Genomic DNA, 15406 nt, shown 5'->3' with positions numbered 1-15406 from the left:
ACTATTTAAATATTCAACTAACAACTGTATCTTATGAACGACAATATAAATATGGTCCATCAAACTGGTGTGTCTACCTACGTCTTGTTCTAATTGATCTGAATTACAAAGCACCATTATGCCAGATCTTGATTTTCATGTGCTATAACACTTGTTTCCATTCTCTTCTCCGTTTTACTCCTTTCTCTCTCTTCTCTCTGCCCTTTTGCTGCTCTTTTGCGTGGGCGGATGTTTGTCCAGGGTGCTGGATGAAGACTTCTACAAGCAGCCCTTCTCTGAACTCATTGGTTATGTGTATGTTGCTCCAACTAACATCCTTCTGTTCTCATTTGTGCTTTTTTTTTTTGTGTGTGTTTTTTTCCCTTCATTGTTACTCACTATCAAACCGTGTGGCATCATTTCCATCTCAATAGTTAGGGCATTGTAGGTTTCCATCAGTCTTTATGCCATCCATTGTAGCTTAGTATCATTGCTTGGTCATCAAGGTTGTACTTTGCGACTGAGTCAGTTGGCATGTTACACATGAGGAATGCTACTGCATGTCATAGAACGCATTCATGCTGTTCGTCACAGCTGTGGTTTTTAATTTTTTATTTTATCTTGCTCATAATTGTGTTTGCAAGTTACTGTATCTCTCATTCACTTTAATACGTGAATTTCAGTTTTAATTGAGCATAATTTGGCCCCAAACTGATTTATGAAAGTGCCATTGGTAGGTTGTTTTGAAGCAGTTGTGTTATTGCAGTATACACACGATTGTTTTGTCACATATCTGCCAGTTTTTGCATGGTGGCGGCAGTGTTGATTCTGTTGACTAGAAATGTTTATTATAGTAAACCATTTTATCTGACGAAAACTAGATGATAACTACATAAAATTGCATTTCCATGGAATAACGACTAGAGGTCGACCGATATGGGATTTTTAAATGCCGATGCTGATTCCACTATCAAAAAAAAAAAAAAAAAATTCAACTGATTGCCGATATCTAAAGCCGATTTTGTAAGCAAATATTCGAACTTCTATACTTTTTATTTATTTATTTATTTATTTATAAGCACGTAGATTATGAAAGGCGTTTTTTTTTTTCATTGCTTCAACAGCTTCAAATTTACAATGACGAACTGAGACTTAAAGGGAAACCCTCTTAATGTTTTCGTTCTAATTTGTAAAATTTTAAATCAAAAAATAAACTAGAAGCTCGCCATTGTTGTTGACGTCGCAGGCCGGTGATGTCACAGTGTGGTGATGTCAATGGGCCACGCTGCCGTACTTCAGAGTCACTCTAACTATGTAAGGTAGTGATTTAAATACACCACAAGTTGTCAATGGCGAGTTTTACATTAATAAGACATCAAACCAATGAGTGTGTTTTGTCCCATGACTGACGCCGTAGCTCCGTTTTTTTTTTTAGACTGGGCCTATTGTGATTCACGTTCATTTGAGTGTTGTCTTCACAACACTCCTGAAAATGGCTCCCAGCATCACAGTTTCTGTATTGTGACTAAATATTGCCATCGAGTGTATTTGTTGAGCTAAAGGAATTGCTAAAATGTTATAAATATAGTTTGACCAAAGTCTGAGTAAGTTTTATGTGTATTTTGCGCATCTATTTTGATTGTGAATGCCAGTTCTCTTTGCTTGTTGTGTTAACTTTGTGAGAATAGGGCCTCAGTAATACAGCTTGAAGCACTTTTCTTCTTGGTGACATTTTTTAAGAGATATGAGTATTGGTTTTGTAGTATTTTCACTATATGATACTTATGTGTGTTGTGAAAGAGTTGCTGAAGCTTGTGCCAATAAATGGCACGGTCCGAGCTACTAATCTGAATGCCTGTGCCTCTCACCCACTGTGGATTGAAGAAACTGCAGCGTCAGTCAAGGGAAAAAACGCACTCGTTGGCTTGATCCATAATTAATGTAAAAGTCACCATTGACACCTTGTGGCGTATTTAAATCACTACTTTACATAATTAAAGAGTGACACTTTTTTGTTTTTGTTTTAATAGTGTCTGGTGGAATTCTGGCAGCGTGGCCCTGTGACGTCACCGCCCTGCGATGTAAACAACAATGGCGACCTACTAGTTAAAATACTTTTACAAATTTTATAAAAATGAAAACATCAAGCGGGGTTTCAATATAAAATTTTAACAACTTGTACTAACATTTATCTTTTAAGAACTACAAGTCCTTATCCGTGGATCCCTTTAAAGGACTAATTCGGTCTACTGCTACCAAACCAATGAACGCAGCACTTCTTTTTATGATTATTTTCAAATAATTAAACCCACCAGGACATCACAACAATATGTAAACAAGTGAGTGTGAGAGTTTAAAGAGAAAGTTCAGGATTTTTGACGTTAGGTTTAATCTTAGAGTTAGCAGGGGTTTAGTTAGTCGGTGGAGTTGAGTTCAACAAATTCCATTTTGTTTGCCAGTTATATGTTAGTTTCAGGGCTTCGGAGTGGCTAAGCTAGCGCAAGTCAATGGCACCATTATAGCGTGCCAGTAAAAAAAACGATACAGATCTACGAACAGATCTAACATAGTCAAATAAATTTAAAACACAGATCATTGTTTCAAAACAACCATGCGGCCAAAACAATGTCACACCAACTGCCATAATACATTTCATTCCGCAGGACTATTAGACTTTATTTAGATAATAAGAATAAAGAGGAGTGCTTCAGTCACTCGTTCTCACGCTGCATTCGAGGAAGGTGGGAAGTCGGACTTATCCCGCTCAGACGGTACCTGTTGCAACCCTAAAGCATTCTAAGCGAATGTAAACAGCAAAGATAGCTGATCGCCACAAGTTGTTTTTTTATTTTGGCCTTCAAAAGACATTTTGAACTCCAGCAAACCTGACTTCTCATAAGCGATCAAATTGTGGAGGCGTACTAATGATATTTTTCCAGATCATAGGTTGGAAACTCTGACTTCCCACCTTCCTCGAATGCAGCACCAGTCTGCTGAGTTAACTGGCGGCCGGCAACATGGCGAAAATATGCATTTAGAGGCTGTTGAAACATACATAAGAAACGGGCAAAGGAAAGTTTCCACAAATTCCCTATGAAGAATGAGGGGAAAAATATAAACTGGTCACTTCGTGCTGCCTACGACATAAAAAATCAGCGGTGGAAAAAAAAAACGATGTGATATCACTCCGCCCTGCTCCTCTGCAGAGTTTTTGGATTACAAATGTTGCTGTTCATACTGCAATTATTGACATGCAATGGTAAGTTTTAATAACTTTATCCTGAAAACATAGCTAACATTAATGATTGCATGGATCATCGATGATTTTCATGTCTGCATATGTTGCTTTTTTATTGGTATGCTATAATAGTGCCATTGACTCGCGCTAATTTAGCCACTCCGGAGCCATGAAACTAACAAATAACTTACAAACGAAATGGAATTAGTTGAAATTAACTCCACCAACTAACTAAAACCCTTGCTAACTCGAAGATGAAGCCTAATGTCAAAAATCCTGAACTTCCGCTTTAAGAGGATGCTTGCCATACTAAAGCTAATTTTATCGGGAATGCTACGCAAATGGTACGAGTTACATTCAGAATGTAAGGATCACTCAGTAAAAACCTTAAAAGGCTGAAGCAACATTGCATTGCATAGCATACAATATATATACTGTATATTTTTTTTAAATCTGACAATATGTACAAAACTGGCAAGCCTAAAGCTTATTGTAGCAGTGTCCTTCTGGGCTCCTACCGTCAGTCAGCGGCGGCCACAGTTGCCCACACAGATGCCTGATCAAAATCCTTTTTTAACGGCTTATTATTATTTTGTTGTTGTTGTTGATTGGCCGATGTTGGGGGAAAAAGTACATATATTGGCCCGACATATCCGCCGGCCGATGTATCAGTTGACCTCGAATAACGACACGACAAAATATTTGCATTGGGAAAAAAATATGATTGAAATGTGTATCAGAGATGGATCCAATCACAACTACCGTGATTAAGTTTGAAGAGGCAGTAGGGCTTGACAAGAGAACCAGTAAAAGTACGTGGTAAGAAATTTCATGACCAGCTTTAAGATACATTTAGAATCCGGAAAAAGCGTATCTAGTTGCATATAATGACTTTGTGGGAAGTGAGGAAAAAGTTAACATCTTTACACACCCTTTATAAAATATTTATGTCAGTCAACTACATCTTTACTAATTGCTGACTAAAAGATATCCCGTCAAATAAAAGATATAAAACACAACCATTTTTAGACAAGTAATATCCAGAACTAAAACAAATTTTAGTAAAGGTGCATCAATCGATCGGTGGGATGATTTGTTAAATGTCGGGGGACCGGTAATCGATAAATCAGTAAAAATATAACAGCCAATCGCTTCTAGACTCATTTAGCCACCTAGCAGTTGGACGCAGGCATTGGTGGTCACTAATATGAGCATATAAGTGCACTTGTTTGGTATTTTCATACTTTCACAACACCGACATAATGTTTACAATTGTAACGTCAGCCTCTTTGCTGCGTTAATGTTGGAAGGAGTGACATTTCTGTTAGCTTTCCAAATAGTTACTGTGTTTTAAATGTTTTGCGGCCGCTAGATGGCCTCATTATTCTTTGCTTTTTGAGCAGAGGTGGTTAGAGGAACCAAAAATTTTACTTAAGATTAGTGTGACTTCAACATAATATTTCTTCAGAGAAAAAGTAGTCATCCAAAAAATGTACTCAAGTACAAGTAAAGTATTTGGTGAAAAAAAATACTCAAGTAATGAGTAACATGCACGTTAGCTTTATGAACTGTTATTATTATTACTGTACAATAACCTATTAGAAACCTTAAGACAAAGAAATTTAAAAAACAAAGAAACAAAAAAAACATTCTGACGAGAAAAAGAAATGAAGCATCATTCGTCCAAACAGCATGAGTCCGCTCTAGTGGAGAAAACATATTTTCTGTTATGAAATTAAAAGGATCATATCTCCGGTTTTCCGTGGTCGATCGTTGCGAAATAAAAACTGGGAGAGAGATTAAAATCTGTGCTTTCGAGTCAAGTTGACGGCTATGTCAAATACGCTACTTTATTTTTTTTAAAACAGCAACAAAGGCTCTCAAAACTGGCAACTTAATGTTTGTTGTCAATGAGGATAATGACGATTTTACAATGGGTTGATAGTTTCCTGACAGACCAATACACTTCATTTTTCCTAAGTCATCGGAAAGTGAAACGAGAGCAAAGATATTCACCGGGTGTGTACACAACTGCTTCAGACATGACATGCTGGCCTTTGCTTTTACTATCTGATGACTTTAATGCTTTTCAGTCTGCATTGTGGTGTGTGATTTTAACCTATCCATCTCTGAGCATTGTGTAACTGGCAGTCATTTGTCAGTCTTTTTGACTGTCTCTATTTTTTTTTAGTACTATTACCCAGATATTTTAGCACCAAATGATTATTTTTTTGGGTGGCTCTCCAGGAATTAATTATTAAGCACACCTCAATGTAGTGTACTGGTAAGTACAAAGAATATCCTGTCTGCAATTAGAACAAATAGCCTTTTTAGGTCCAGCATCCATATTATTAGTTTAAAAGAACATTGTAGAGTCATTTTTGTTGACTTTTTAATGAGCTCCCTCTACCAAGGAGACCACCTGTGTGTAGAAAACAAATCACAAACATGAGCTTTTCAGCAAGAAGGTTGCTGACCCATGTTGTAACTTTAGAACAGCTGAAAAATATGGGGGGGGGGGAAATCGAATCTGACTTTTTGCATGTTGGTGTAAAACATCTGCATTGAGCTCATTTTTTTGGTTGTCTTTCATTTTGCCCCCTCCCTTTTTTCTCTTCTAAATTCTGACCTGTGAAACTATTTCTTCCTCCTTTCTTTTCCTATGCACCTTAAAGCACACACATTAACCATCCTTGCTACCGCCTAGACCAGTTAAGTAACAAAAAACACCAAAATACTGTATCTTAAGCTGATCTTGCTTATGGGGTGGGAGTTGATGAAGCTTTGTTTGTTCGCCCCATCTATGTACTTAGTTTATTTGAACAACTGTATTGTCTTTTTTGTGATGTTCAGTGTGTTAATTGTGATGGTGAAGTTTGATAAGCTCCTCATTCCCATTTTTATCTGTGCAACGTATTGTCACTAGATGTTGACCTTGGAGGTAGGGTTGGTGTACAGCTTTTAAGCCTGTCTCGATATGCAATAAGTCAATTTGTCGCACGTTAAATAAAAATGAGCGCGGTAATTTTTCCCGGCTGCGATTTATCGCCAGGTGTATACGTTTGTGCGTGCGTGTGCTGCGTGCCCTCAGCACACGTGAGTGTTGATTGCATGTGAGGCTCCAGTTCCTTTCACAGATGTTTATTGGTCGTCAACACGCCGTACAACTAAAGTTAAAATACAATAAACACAATACAGTAAAATACAAAATAAGGAAATACATCTTTATTAAACACTATAAAACGTTAGCATTGCTAGTTGAGGCTAATGTAAAAAAGTAATTAGTTTTTATATAAGTGTAAACAAAACGTAAAATGTCTTTAAAATTCACAAATTTTACACTAGATGCACAAAAATCTCCAAATGCAGAGATAATCGCCTATATTTTCAGGGTCATTAGCAATATTTAACATATCCTACTAGTTTTGCCCGAAATAGCAACTTAATTTTTTTTAAATTTACTGCAAGTTTTCAACAGCTAATAAGTTATAATATATAAATAGATTATTAATAAATTCTATATACAATTGCAACTTATTATAGAATACAATAGCCCTTTATTGTCATTATACAGTTGAAAATTCTTCTGAATAAATGCTTAAATCCCTCTATTCTTTATAGATATAAACGTAAAACAGTCTGGATTCTTGGTTTAAAGCAAAAAATGGGCAGTTAGCATTTATTTTACGTAAATATGTCGAAGTACGATGCTAGTCCGCAAGCCAATTTGGGGGCCGCCTTAGCACAACAAAGAGGTTTTTACGTTGAAATTTCTTGTGAGTAAATGCTTAAATCCCTGAATTCTTTATAGATATCAACGTAAAACAGTCTAAATTCTCTGTTAAAAGCAAGAAAACGGGCAGTTAGCATTTATTTTATGTAAATATTGCCAAGTATGACGCCAATGCTGTAGTGGCTAATTTCTCTCATTGATTTTTTTTCACATTTCAAAAGGCATACATGGTACGAAAAATATAATACTTACCTTGAATCCAAGTACGAATCACTCCTGGGACAATTCTTCCTGTTTGTATACGGTACAGCTTTCGTAATTTTTCAATGTAAATCGGGCGTTGGATGGCTGCGTGTGTTTGAGAATAACTGCGACTGACTGCAAAGCATAACTCAGCCTTAACTGATGCTGGGTGTAGGTAGGCCCCCTACCCGAAGGCATGGCGAAGGGTCTGGGGAAAGTGACCTGTCAATATATTATGAAGTCTATGGGTTTGCGGCTTAACGAAGATACTTCCGGTGAACATTTCAAAATAAAATCACGTCATGTTCAACATGTAAATAAAGGTTTCTTTTGGGGCTGTCAAACGATTAAAAATTTTAATCGAGTTAATTACATCTTAAAAATTAGTTAATCGTAATTAATCGCAATTCAAACCATCTATAAATAGGCCATATTTTTCTGTAAATTATTGTTGGAATGGAAAGATAAGACACAAAACGGATATATACATTCAACATACGGTACATAAGTACTGTATTCGTTTATTATAACAATAAATCAACAAGATGGCATTAACATTATTAACATTCTCTTAAAGCGATCCATGTAAGAAAGACTTGTAGTTCTTAAAAGATAAATGTTAGTACAAGTTATAGAAATTTTATATTAAAACCCCTCTTAATGTTTTCGTTTTAATAAAATTCGTAAAATTTTCAATCAAAAAATAAAATAGTAGCTCGCCATTGTTGATGTCAATAATTACACCATGCTCACTCATGGTGCTGAAACCCATAAAATCAGTTGGACCCAAGCGCCAGCAGAGGGCATCAAACACCAAAAAACAAGTAACAAGCGGACATTACACTGTGCTGTCATTTTAATCTGTTTTAGCGGGGCATGTGCGTTAATTGCGTCAAATATTTTAACGTGATTAATTTAAAAAATTAATTACCGCCCGCTAACGCGATAATTTTGACAGCCCTAGTTTCTTTATTAGATTTGTGAATCTCACATTGTTCAGATTCTACACTTTAAAATGACACCCATCATGAAAATCTGATCGACAATCAATAATTTGGCTGCAAATTTGCTAACGTGCCGTTTGCAAGACAAGATGAGTCATTTTGGTAAAATACTTTTGATAGGCTCAAATTGACAGAGAAAAAAAATGGCATTGGGTTCTCACCTATTTCATATTCTGCATTTAGCTAGCTTTCGAATGACTCGTTTTGCATTGTGTGTGTTTTTTTTTTTTTTTTTTTTTTTTTTTTTTTTTTTTTTTTTGTAATTTGATATAGTTTGTGTTTTATTTAGGAATAACAATTTATTGCAATTGAATGGTTCATTTATTAGGATGTATTGTCGCTACATTAGTGGTTGAGTTAGTTTAAAAAAAAATTGACAATAATATCGCATATCAGCAATAATTTTGAAACAATATATCACCTACTAAAATTTATTATCGCGACAGGCTTAACAGTATTTGTGAGTTCAGGTTTAAGATTTGTATATTTACACTACGGATGTCCCCAATCCAATCAGATGATCGGAAAACAGGCCTTTTTTCAGTAGATTGGAATCAGGTGAGCTACAAACTATAAGTATAGATTACAGACCATACAACAGGATTTATTAACACATTTTTCCCCCATAAACAGATATACTGCATATTAACAGGTTGGTATGGATGTAAAATACTTAGACATAACGTTTCCAAGGCAGAATGGTAACTTAAAGCACTGAACAGCGTCAATGCGACCGACAAGCCGTGTACCGTGCAAGTGAATGAGCCTGTGTTTCAAACTGCGTCACACAATGGTTGAAATGAATTATTATGACCACAAGGCGGGCGGTACCGTACTGTAAAATGTCAACTGGCTCTTAACACTGGAGACTAGCCAGAAGATAAGTTTTTATTTTTTAAATTAGAAACCCGATCCATTTCACCCGAATCTGATCCTCTGAAAAATGGCCTGATCCAGATTTCCGATTACGTGAGCAGATCGGGGACATACCTACTGTAAACAGTACAGTACTGTAGCATTTTTGGAACTTTTATTTATTAAAAAAAAAAAAAAAAAAAAAAAAAAAAACGATCAGGACATCCCATATATACACTCTAGTTTTCTCATATTAAATTTTCACAACGTAGTGGCACATAGCCATTGTCTATTTTTTAGTTTGAAAAGACCTGTGTTGATGTGCTTTTCAAATCCGTATTCTTTCCACTCTATATGGAGTTTGTTAAAAGTATCAAACACAACACTTGGCAGTTTTTTTTTAATGAAGGGCAACTTTAGTTATGTCATCTTTGAATGAGCTCCTGCAAAAGGTAACAAAATAGAATCATGCAGCGAGCTAGCGACCGAATAGCCTTTCACACTTACAAGTGCCACTTTTTCGTGTTAGATGCCGCCGCCGCCCCCCCCCCCCCCCCCCCCTTTACGAGTTTCCATTGTGCCTATTTAGAAATGAGGTGAAGTTCAATGTAATAATGTTTATGGGTTTGGGTTGTGTTTATGGGTCTGTTTTATAGGGTTATTCAACTTTTGGACTGTAATGTCTTTCTTTGTGGGCCTCAGGAACCCTCTGCTGAACCAAATGACAGTTGGTGCATGGCATTTGGGAAATTCAGTTATTAGCTCAGTTTGACTAAATTTAGATCCAAGATTTATGCAGAAAAACCTAGCCATGCAATTAATAATGACAACGTGGTTACAAACTAAGCTAAGCTTTGACAACAATTAATGACCTATCCTGACCTAGAGATTTTCAGTTTAGACTTGGGAAGAAGCTCTAGCATTATACCAGCTTGTTATTAATATAATAAATCTGATCATAATAAATATATTATTATACCACTGTAGAGCATCATTAAAAAACACACAAAAAAAAAAATGCTTTCATTTCATCTGTGATCTATGCTATTCAGGAAGACTGAGTTGTTTCTATATGAAAAGTAATAACTACTGCATAAGCATTCGACCCAAAATGAGCAAAATGTTTGCCAGCTATACTCCCTTCATGTAATTAAGGTGTGCAAGGAGCTCCGAATGGATGGCGTTTTGACATTTCAATGTGCATAGTATTACTAAAATTCATATTTTGAGCAATATGATCTTTGCAAAGCTAATGCACTGACTAAAACACTTTTTCAAAAAGTTTCCCTTTAAATCTTTTAACCACATGAACTTTGGATCACTTTAATAAATCGTTAGTTAGCAAACAGGAAATGTATCAAGTACAAATGTGTTGGCTGGATTTCAAACCCAGACTATGTTGCTCAATTCCTTTGTACTCTGATGAGAACAGCCCGTTGATATAAGTGCGACTTACACCATTGAGGCTTCAATTAAAAATATTGTCTCCACATTCATGCAATGTAAATAGAAATTAAAGATATATGTGAATTGAGTTTTATCTTACGCCTGTACAAAAAAAAATGTATAGGCTAGCTACTAGGGATGGGAATTTGGGCTAATTTCCCTGCTGACTAGCCTCAGATTTTATTTGTGACTAGTCAATAAGCAAGAAAACCTGCAATTTAATACAGGTACTCCCCGGCTTACGGTGTAGTCGATTTACTTGATTTCAACTTTGCGACGCCAGTCTCGCCCGCCATTTTGTCTCAAGTAGTTTTGTTGTTGTTGTTTGTTTTAGAATAAGGTACTGTTTATGCGTTTCATCTCACAGTATCTTATGTTTTACTTTATTACTATGATGTGTTCTGTCCTCACTAAACGTGAAGTTGTTCAGCTTTGCATACAGCAAACAAGGCATTTGTGCTTTTTGAAGCTTTTTACTTTTAACAATTTGTAAAGCGGTAACACACATATGTACACTTATGCTCAAAATGACACACATTTTAACAATAAAACACTTGACACAAAACAATTGGTGTTTAAACGTCCATTTAGTCTGATCAAGATGTAAATTTTGTTGATTAAATTAGCCTAAATCCGCTATATTTTTCAATTCTCATAGCAAAACGCTTACACGTAACTCCACAAACTGTAGCTGTAAACTTAATTACAAATGCATACACAAACATATATTAGCTGAAACGACTTACAGCCTTATGTTGGCCAAACCAGAGCGCAGCTATCCTTTATCCATGTCAGACGTCTGAGTACTTCTGTCATACAAGGCGACAGTCCATCCAGACCCAATGCTGCCACCAGAGGGCACTATGTTCTCCATCATTAAACAAAATACAATACTTTGGGATTTTTGGGATCGTTATTTTGGCTACTTAAAGGGTTCATTTCAATTCACGCGGAAATGTGGGTTACGTCGCCAGCGTAGGAACGAAACTAGTTCGTAAACCAGGGACTACCTGTATTGTCAAAATACTGCCCAACGCTGCTGACTTTCTTTTGCAGTAGTGTCGAAATTTTCTGATTTAATTACCCAAACGGTGTCCCTGCCCCCTCCAATGTGTGTGTATTAGGGAGCCAGCTATCGATTATTAAAGTAATCGATTAATCTATCAATTATTTTGAATAATCGAATTAGTTTTTATGCTTGCAATAATATTTATTTTGGCTTGCTAAGATTGCACTTTCAAAAGAGCAGTAAATGTGAATTCAAAATAAAATTCCTGAGTGTTTCTTCAAACTGTGCAGAATTGGACTTATGAGAGCAATACATTTTTTTTGGTAAAACTATTAAAATACTTGAGCCAGCTTCAAACGATATAAAAAATAAAATGAAGATCGAAGTACAACAAAAGAGCAACTGGCTAATTTGCATAGCAAGTCCACTAGCTTAAATCATAGACTTCATAATGATATTGATGGGACACGTGGCGTGGGTCCGATTTTATATATATATTTTTTTTACATTGCTCTTAACAAATTGTTCAAACACTTTCCCACAAAAGCAACTGCTAAATACACTTCTAAACTAAATAACGAAGACGAAACACACCTTATGTTGGTCTTAATATGGAGCAGCTGGATTTTGCCATGTTAGACGAGTTATGGCATCTTCACTTTTGCCACTAGTGGGCAGTGTATCCCCCCAAATCCATAAAACAAGATGCAACACTTCCAAAAAAAAAACCATTACAACATCACTATAATTAAACAAATCCTGGAAGCAGCAAAATTTGATTTGAAGCTTTTTTTGTAATCAAATTAGTCAAGTTAATTGATTAATCGTTACAGCACCAGTGGGGGGGGGGGGGGGGGGGGGGGTCTCTCCCTGGCTGCACAGACGATTTAACCAACTAGTAAATAGGAAACGTTCAATAAATGAGAAGGTTAAACGACTAGTCGCGCACATCCCTATTAGCTACACACTTTATTGACCCCAAAAGCAGTCATGAACTGAAATCCTTGGAAATGCACTGCAAACACTGATTGTTGATTCATCCAATCGTGGTTCCAATAAAAGAGCAGAACTGCATTTATGTCATATAATTACAACCCCTACCAAAAAGTACGGAATCCCCAGTCTCAGACGAGCACTCACTCAGACATTTTATTATGTAGAGCAAACTCAGATAAAAAGCTTGAAAAAATAATGAATTAGTTCAAAAGTGCAACTCGTTGGCATTCAGAAACCCAAAGAAATGAATCAAAAACGTTGTGGTGGTCAGTAAATATTACTTTTATAGAGCAAGTGCATGGAAATATAGAATCATTCCATTCTGAAAAAAAAGATATATATATGGAATCACTCCATTTTGAGTAGGAAATGCAGACACACACAGTCAATTTCCAAGAGAGATTAAGATTAAGGAGAGGATTATCCAACTTCTTGAAGAAGGTAACGCTGCATGTATGGTTGCCAAAGATGTGGGCTGTTCACAGTCAGCTGTATCAAAAATCTGGACCAAGTACAAACAGCATGGCAAGGTTGTTAAAGTTAAGCGTACTGGTAGACATCCAAACCTCATGACAAACAACTAAAGCCTATATGTCTTGACAACAGAAGATGTACAACAAGACAAATGAATAAGAAATGGAAGGAAGCTGGAGTCAAAGTATGTGACAGAACTGTGCAAAATTGCCTAAAGGAAATGGGATTTTCATACAGGAAAGCTAAAAGGAAACCCTCATTGATACTTAAACAGAAAAGAACAAGGCTGCAATGGGCTAAGGAGAGGCAATCATGGACTCTGAATGACTGGATGAAGGTTATATTCAGTGATGAATCAAGAATCTGCATTGGATAAGGTGATGATGCTTGAACTTTAGTTTGGTGTTGTTCCAGTGAGATTTACAAAGATGACTGCCTGAAGAAAACATAAAAATTCCTTCAGTTCCTGATTATATGGGGGCTGCATTTCAGGCAAAGGCACTGGGGAGATGGCTGTGGTTAAATGTTCAATAAATGCACAAGTTTACATTGAAATTTTAGACAGCTTTCTTATCCCTTCAATTGAAAATATGTTTGTCATTTTCCAAGATGACAATGCATCATGCCACAGAGCTAAAACTGTTAAAGCATTCCTTGGAGAAAGACTCATCCAGTCAATGGCATGGCCTGCAAATAGCCCAGATCTCAACCCTATTGAAAACCTATGGTGGAAATGGAAAAAAAAAAAGGTCCACAGCAAGGCGCCGACCTGCAATCATGATCTGGTACCTGCAATCAAAGAGAGTTGGCACCAAATTGATGAAGAATACTCAAGTCCATGCATCAGAGACTGCAAGCTGTCATAAAAGCCAGAGGTGGTGCTACTAAATACTAGAGATGTGTTTTGATTGTTATTTCATTGTTTGTTTCTCATGATTCCATATATTTTTCCTCAGAATGGAGTGATTCTTTTTTTCCCTGCACTTGCTCTATAAAAGGAACATTTACTGAACACCACAATGTGTTTTATTCATTTCTTTCGGTGTTTGTGAATGTGAAAGAGTTGCACTTTTGAACTAATGTTCTCCATAGTAAATTGTCTGATTGAGTGCTTGTCGGAGACTGGTGATTCCATGCTTTTTGCTAGGGGTTGTAGTCACATTCCCATTAAAACCTGCGCAACTTTTGTGTCAGCAGAGGAGTATCCAAAGAGTCGTGATGTATAAATTTGTTGTTGACTTTAAATAGCCTCTTTCCAATCTGACATGCTTCTATTTTCCTTCCCCTTGCTGGGCGCAGGGCGGCCGAAGAGGCCATGATTTCCGACATGGACGAGAACAATCCCGGTACGGAATGGGAGAGAGTGGCACGCCTTTGCGACTTCAACCCCAAATCCAGCAAGCAGGCCAAAGACGTGTCCCGCATGCGTTCTGTTCTGATCTCCCTCAAGCAGTCGCCGCTCGTCCGCTAGGCTGCGCTCCATATCATCCGGTTTTACCATCAATGCAAATGCCATCGACAGCTGCTGATCCACATCTGTATTCTGAAAGGGGGGGAGATGGCATAATTTCTTTCTGACCATACCAGTTTACCACACAGAGGCAGAGTATTCTTCTCCTGACAAGCTTGTAGTCATCAGCCTTGGAACAGCAAATCACACCATCAAAGCATCTGTTATTAATAAGCCCTTGAGAACAATCAAATGCAAGTCCTTGTTTATTTCCACTTAGCCAGCAAATGTTCACATTCCCTTTATACCATGCTGTAATCCTCGGGCACATATACAATTAGATTATTTTCATTTCTGATTACATGACATTGTAGTCATCCACACATTGCATTTCCTCTGAATATTTGTTTAAGGACCAAATTTAAGAAATTCATACAAATCCAGCGTTTGTTTTTCTTAAGTGTCTGCGTGTGGCCTATTGTTTTCAATCTATGCATCTTCTTATGAAAAGCACCTCGCCTGTCAGGAATTGTCCGGTATATAACATTACGTTACAATTGAAAATGTGCTCGGTGTGTGTGTGTGTGTACTGTGTTCTATGTAAATTTACAGAAGGCAATATATATACAAAATATAAAACATCTATGTTATAGAATCAGTTGTGGTTTAAATAAGAAAAAAAAAAAAAAAACTAGATATTAGTCAACTGTTGTTTAGCCACGCATGTTCATTGCCCACTTGTTTCAATATAAGTAAACAGTGAATCAAAACTTGCGTCCTGTTGTTCATCCCTTAAATTAATTCGACTGCCATTGATGGTGATAAATAAAGCAGAGGTGCTTTTAAAAATGAGCTGTTTTTACGTTGACCACAGAGTTATTGCATGTTAACAGTGACCCAAAAATGAGGAAAGATGTGTGAGCTCTATATATTGTAAACAAAAGACACATTTCCATTTTTGTAAAAGGTGAGTTGTAAA

General features: G+C 36.7%; 1 protein-coding gene across 3 annotated transcripts in view; it reads left to right on the top strand.

Moving 5' to 3' along the window:
• Positions 1-15197, top strand: part of clta (clathrin, light chain A) — a 30581-nt gene extending 15384 nt beyond the window's left edge. The window contains exons 5-7 of one of the 3 annotated variants that reach the window (XM_057844326.1): positions 241-294; positions 5893-5928; positions 14277-15197. In XM_057844326.1, coding sequence (XP_057700309.1) covers positions 241-294; positions 5893-5928; positions 14277-14448 — 262 coding nt within the window. In that variant the 3' untranslated portion in view covers positions 14449-15197. The remainder of the gene's footprint in view (positions 1-240; positions 295-5892; positions 5929-14276) is intronic. The other 2 variants (XM_057844327.1, XM_057844328.1) reach the window with 2 other exon arrangements.
• Positions 15198-15406: the final 209 nt, after the last annotated feature.

This window comes from Corythoichthys intestinalis, chromosome 8, assembly GCF_030265065.1.
Source record: "Corythoichthys intestinalis isolate RoL2023-P3 chromosome 8, ASM3026506v1, whole genome shotgun sequence".
In the NCBI taxonomy this organism is placed as follows: Eukaryota; Metazoa; Chordata; class Actinopteri; order Syngnathiformes; family Syngnathidae; genus Corythoichthys; species Corythoichthys intestinalis.
The sequence above is the reverse complement of the archived record's forward strand: the minus strand, read 5'-3'. Positions and strand labels throughout refer to the sequence as shown.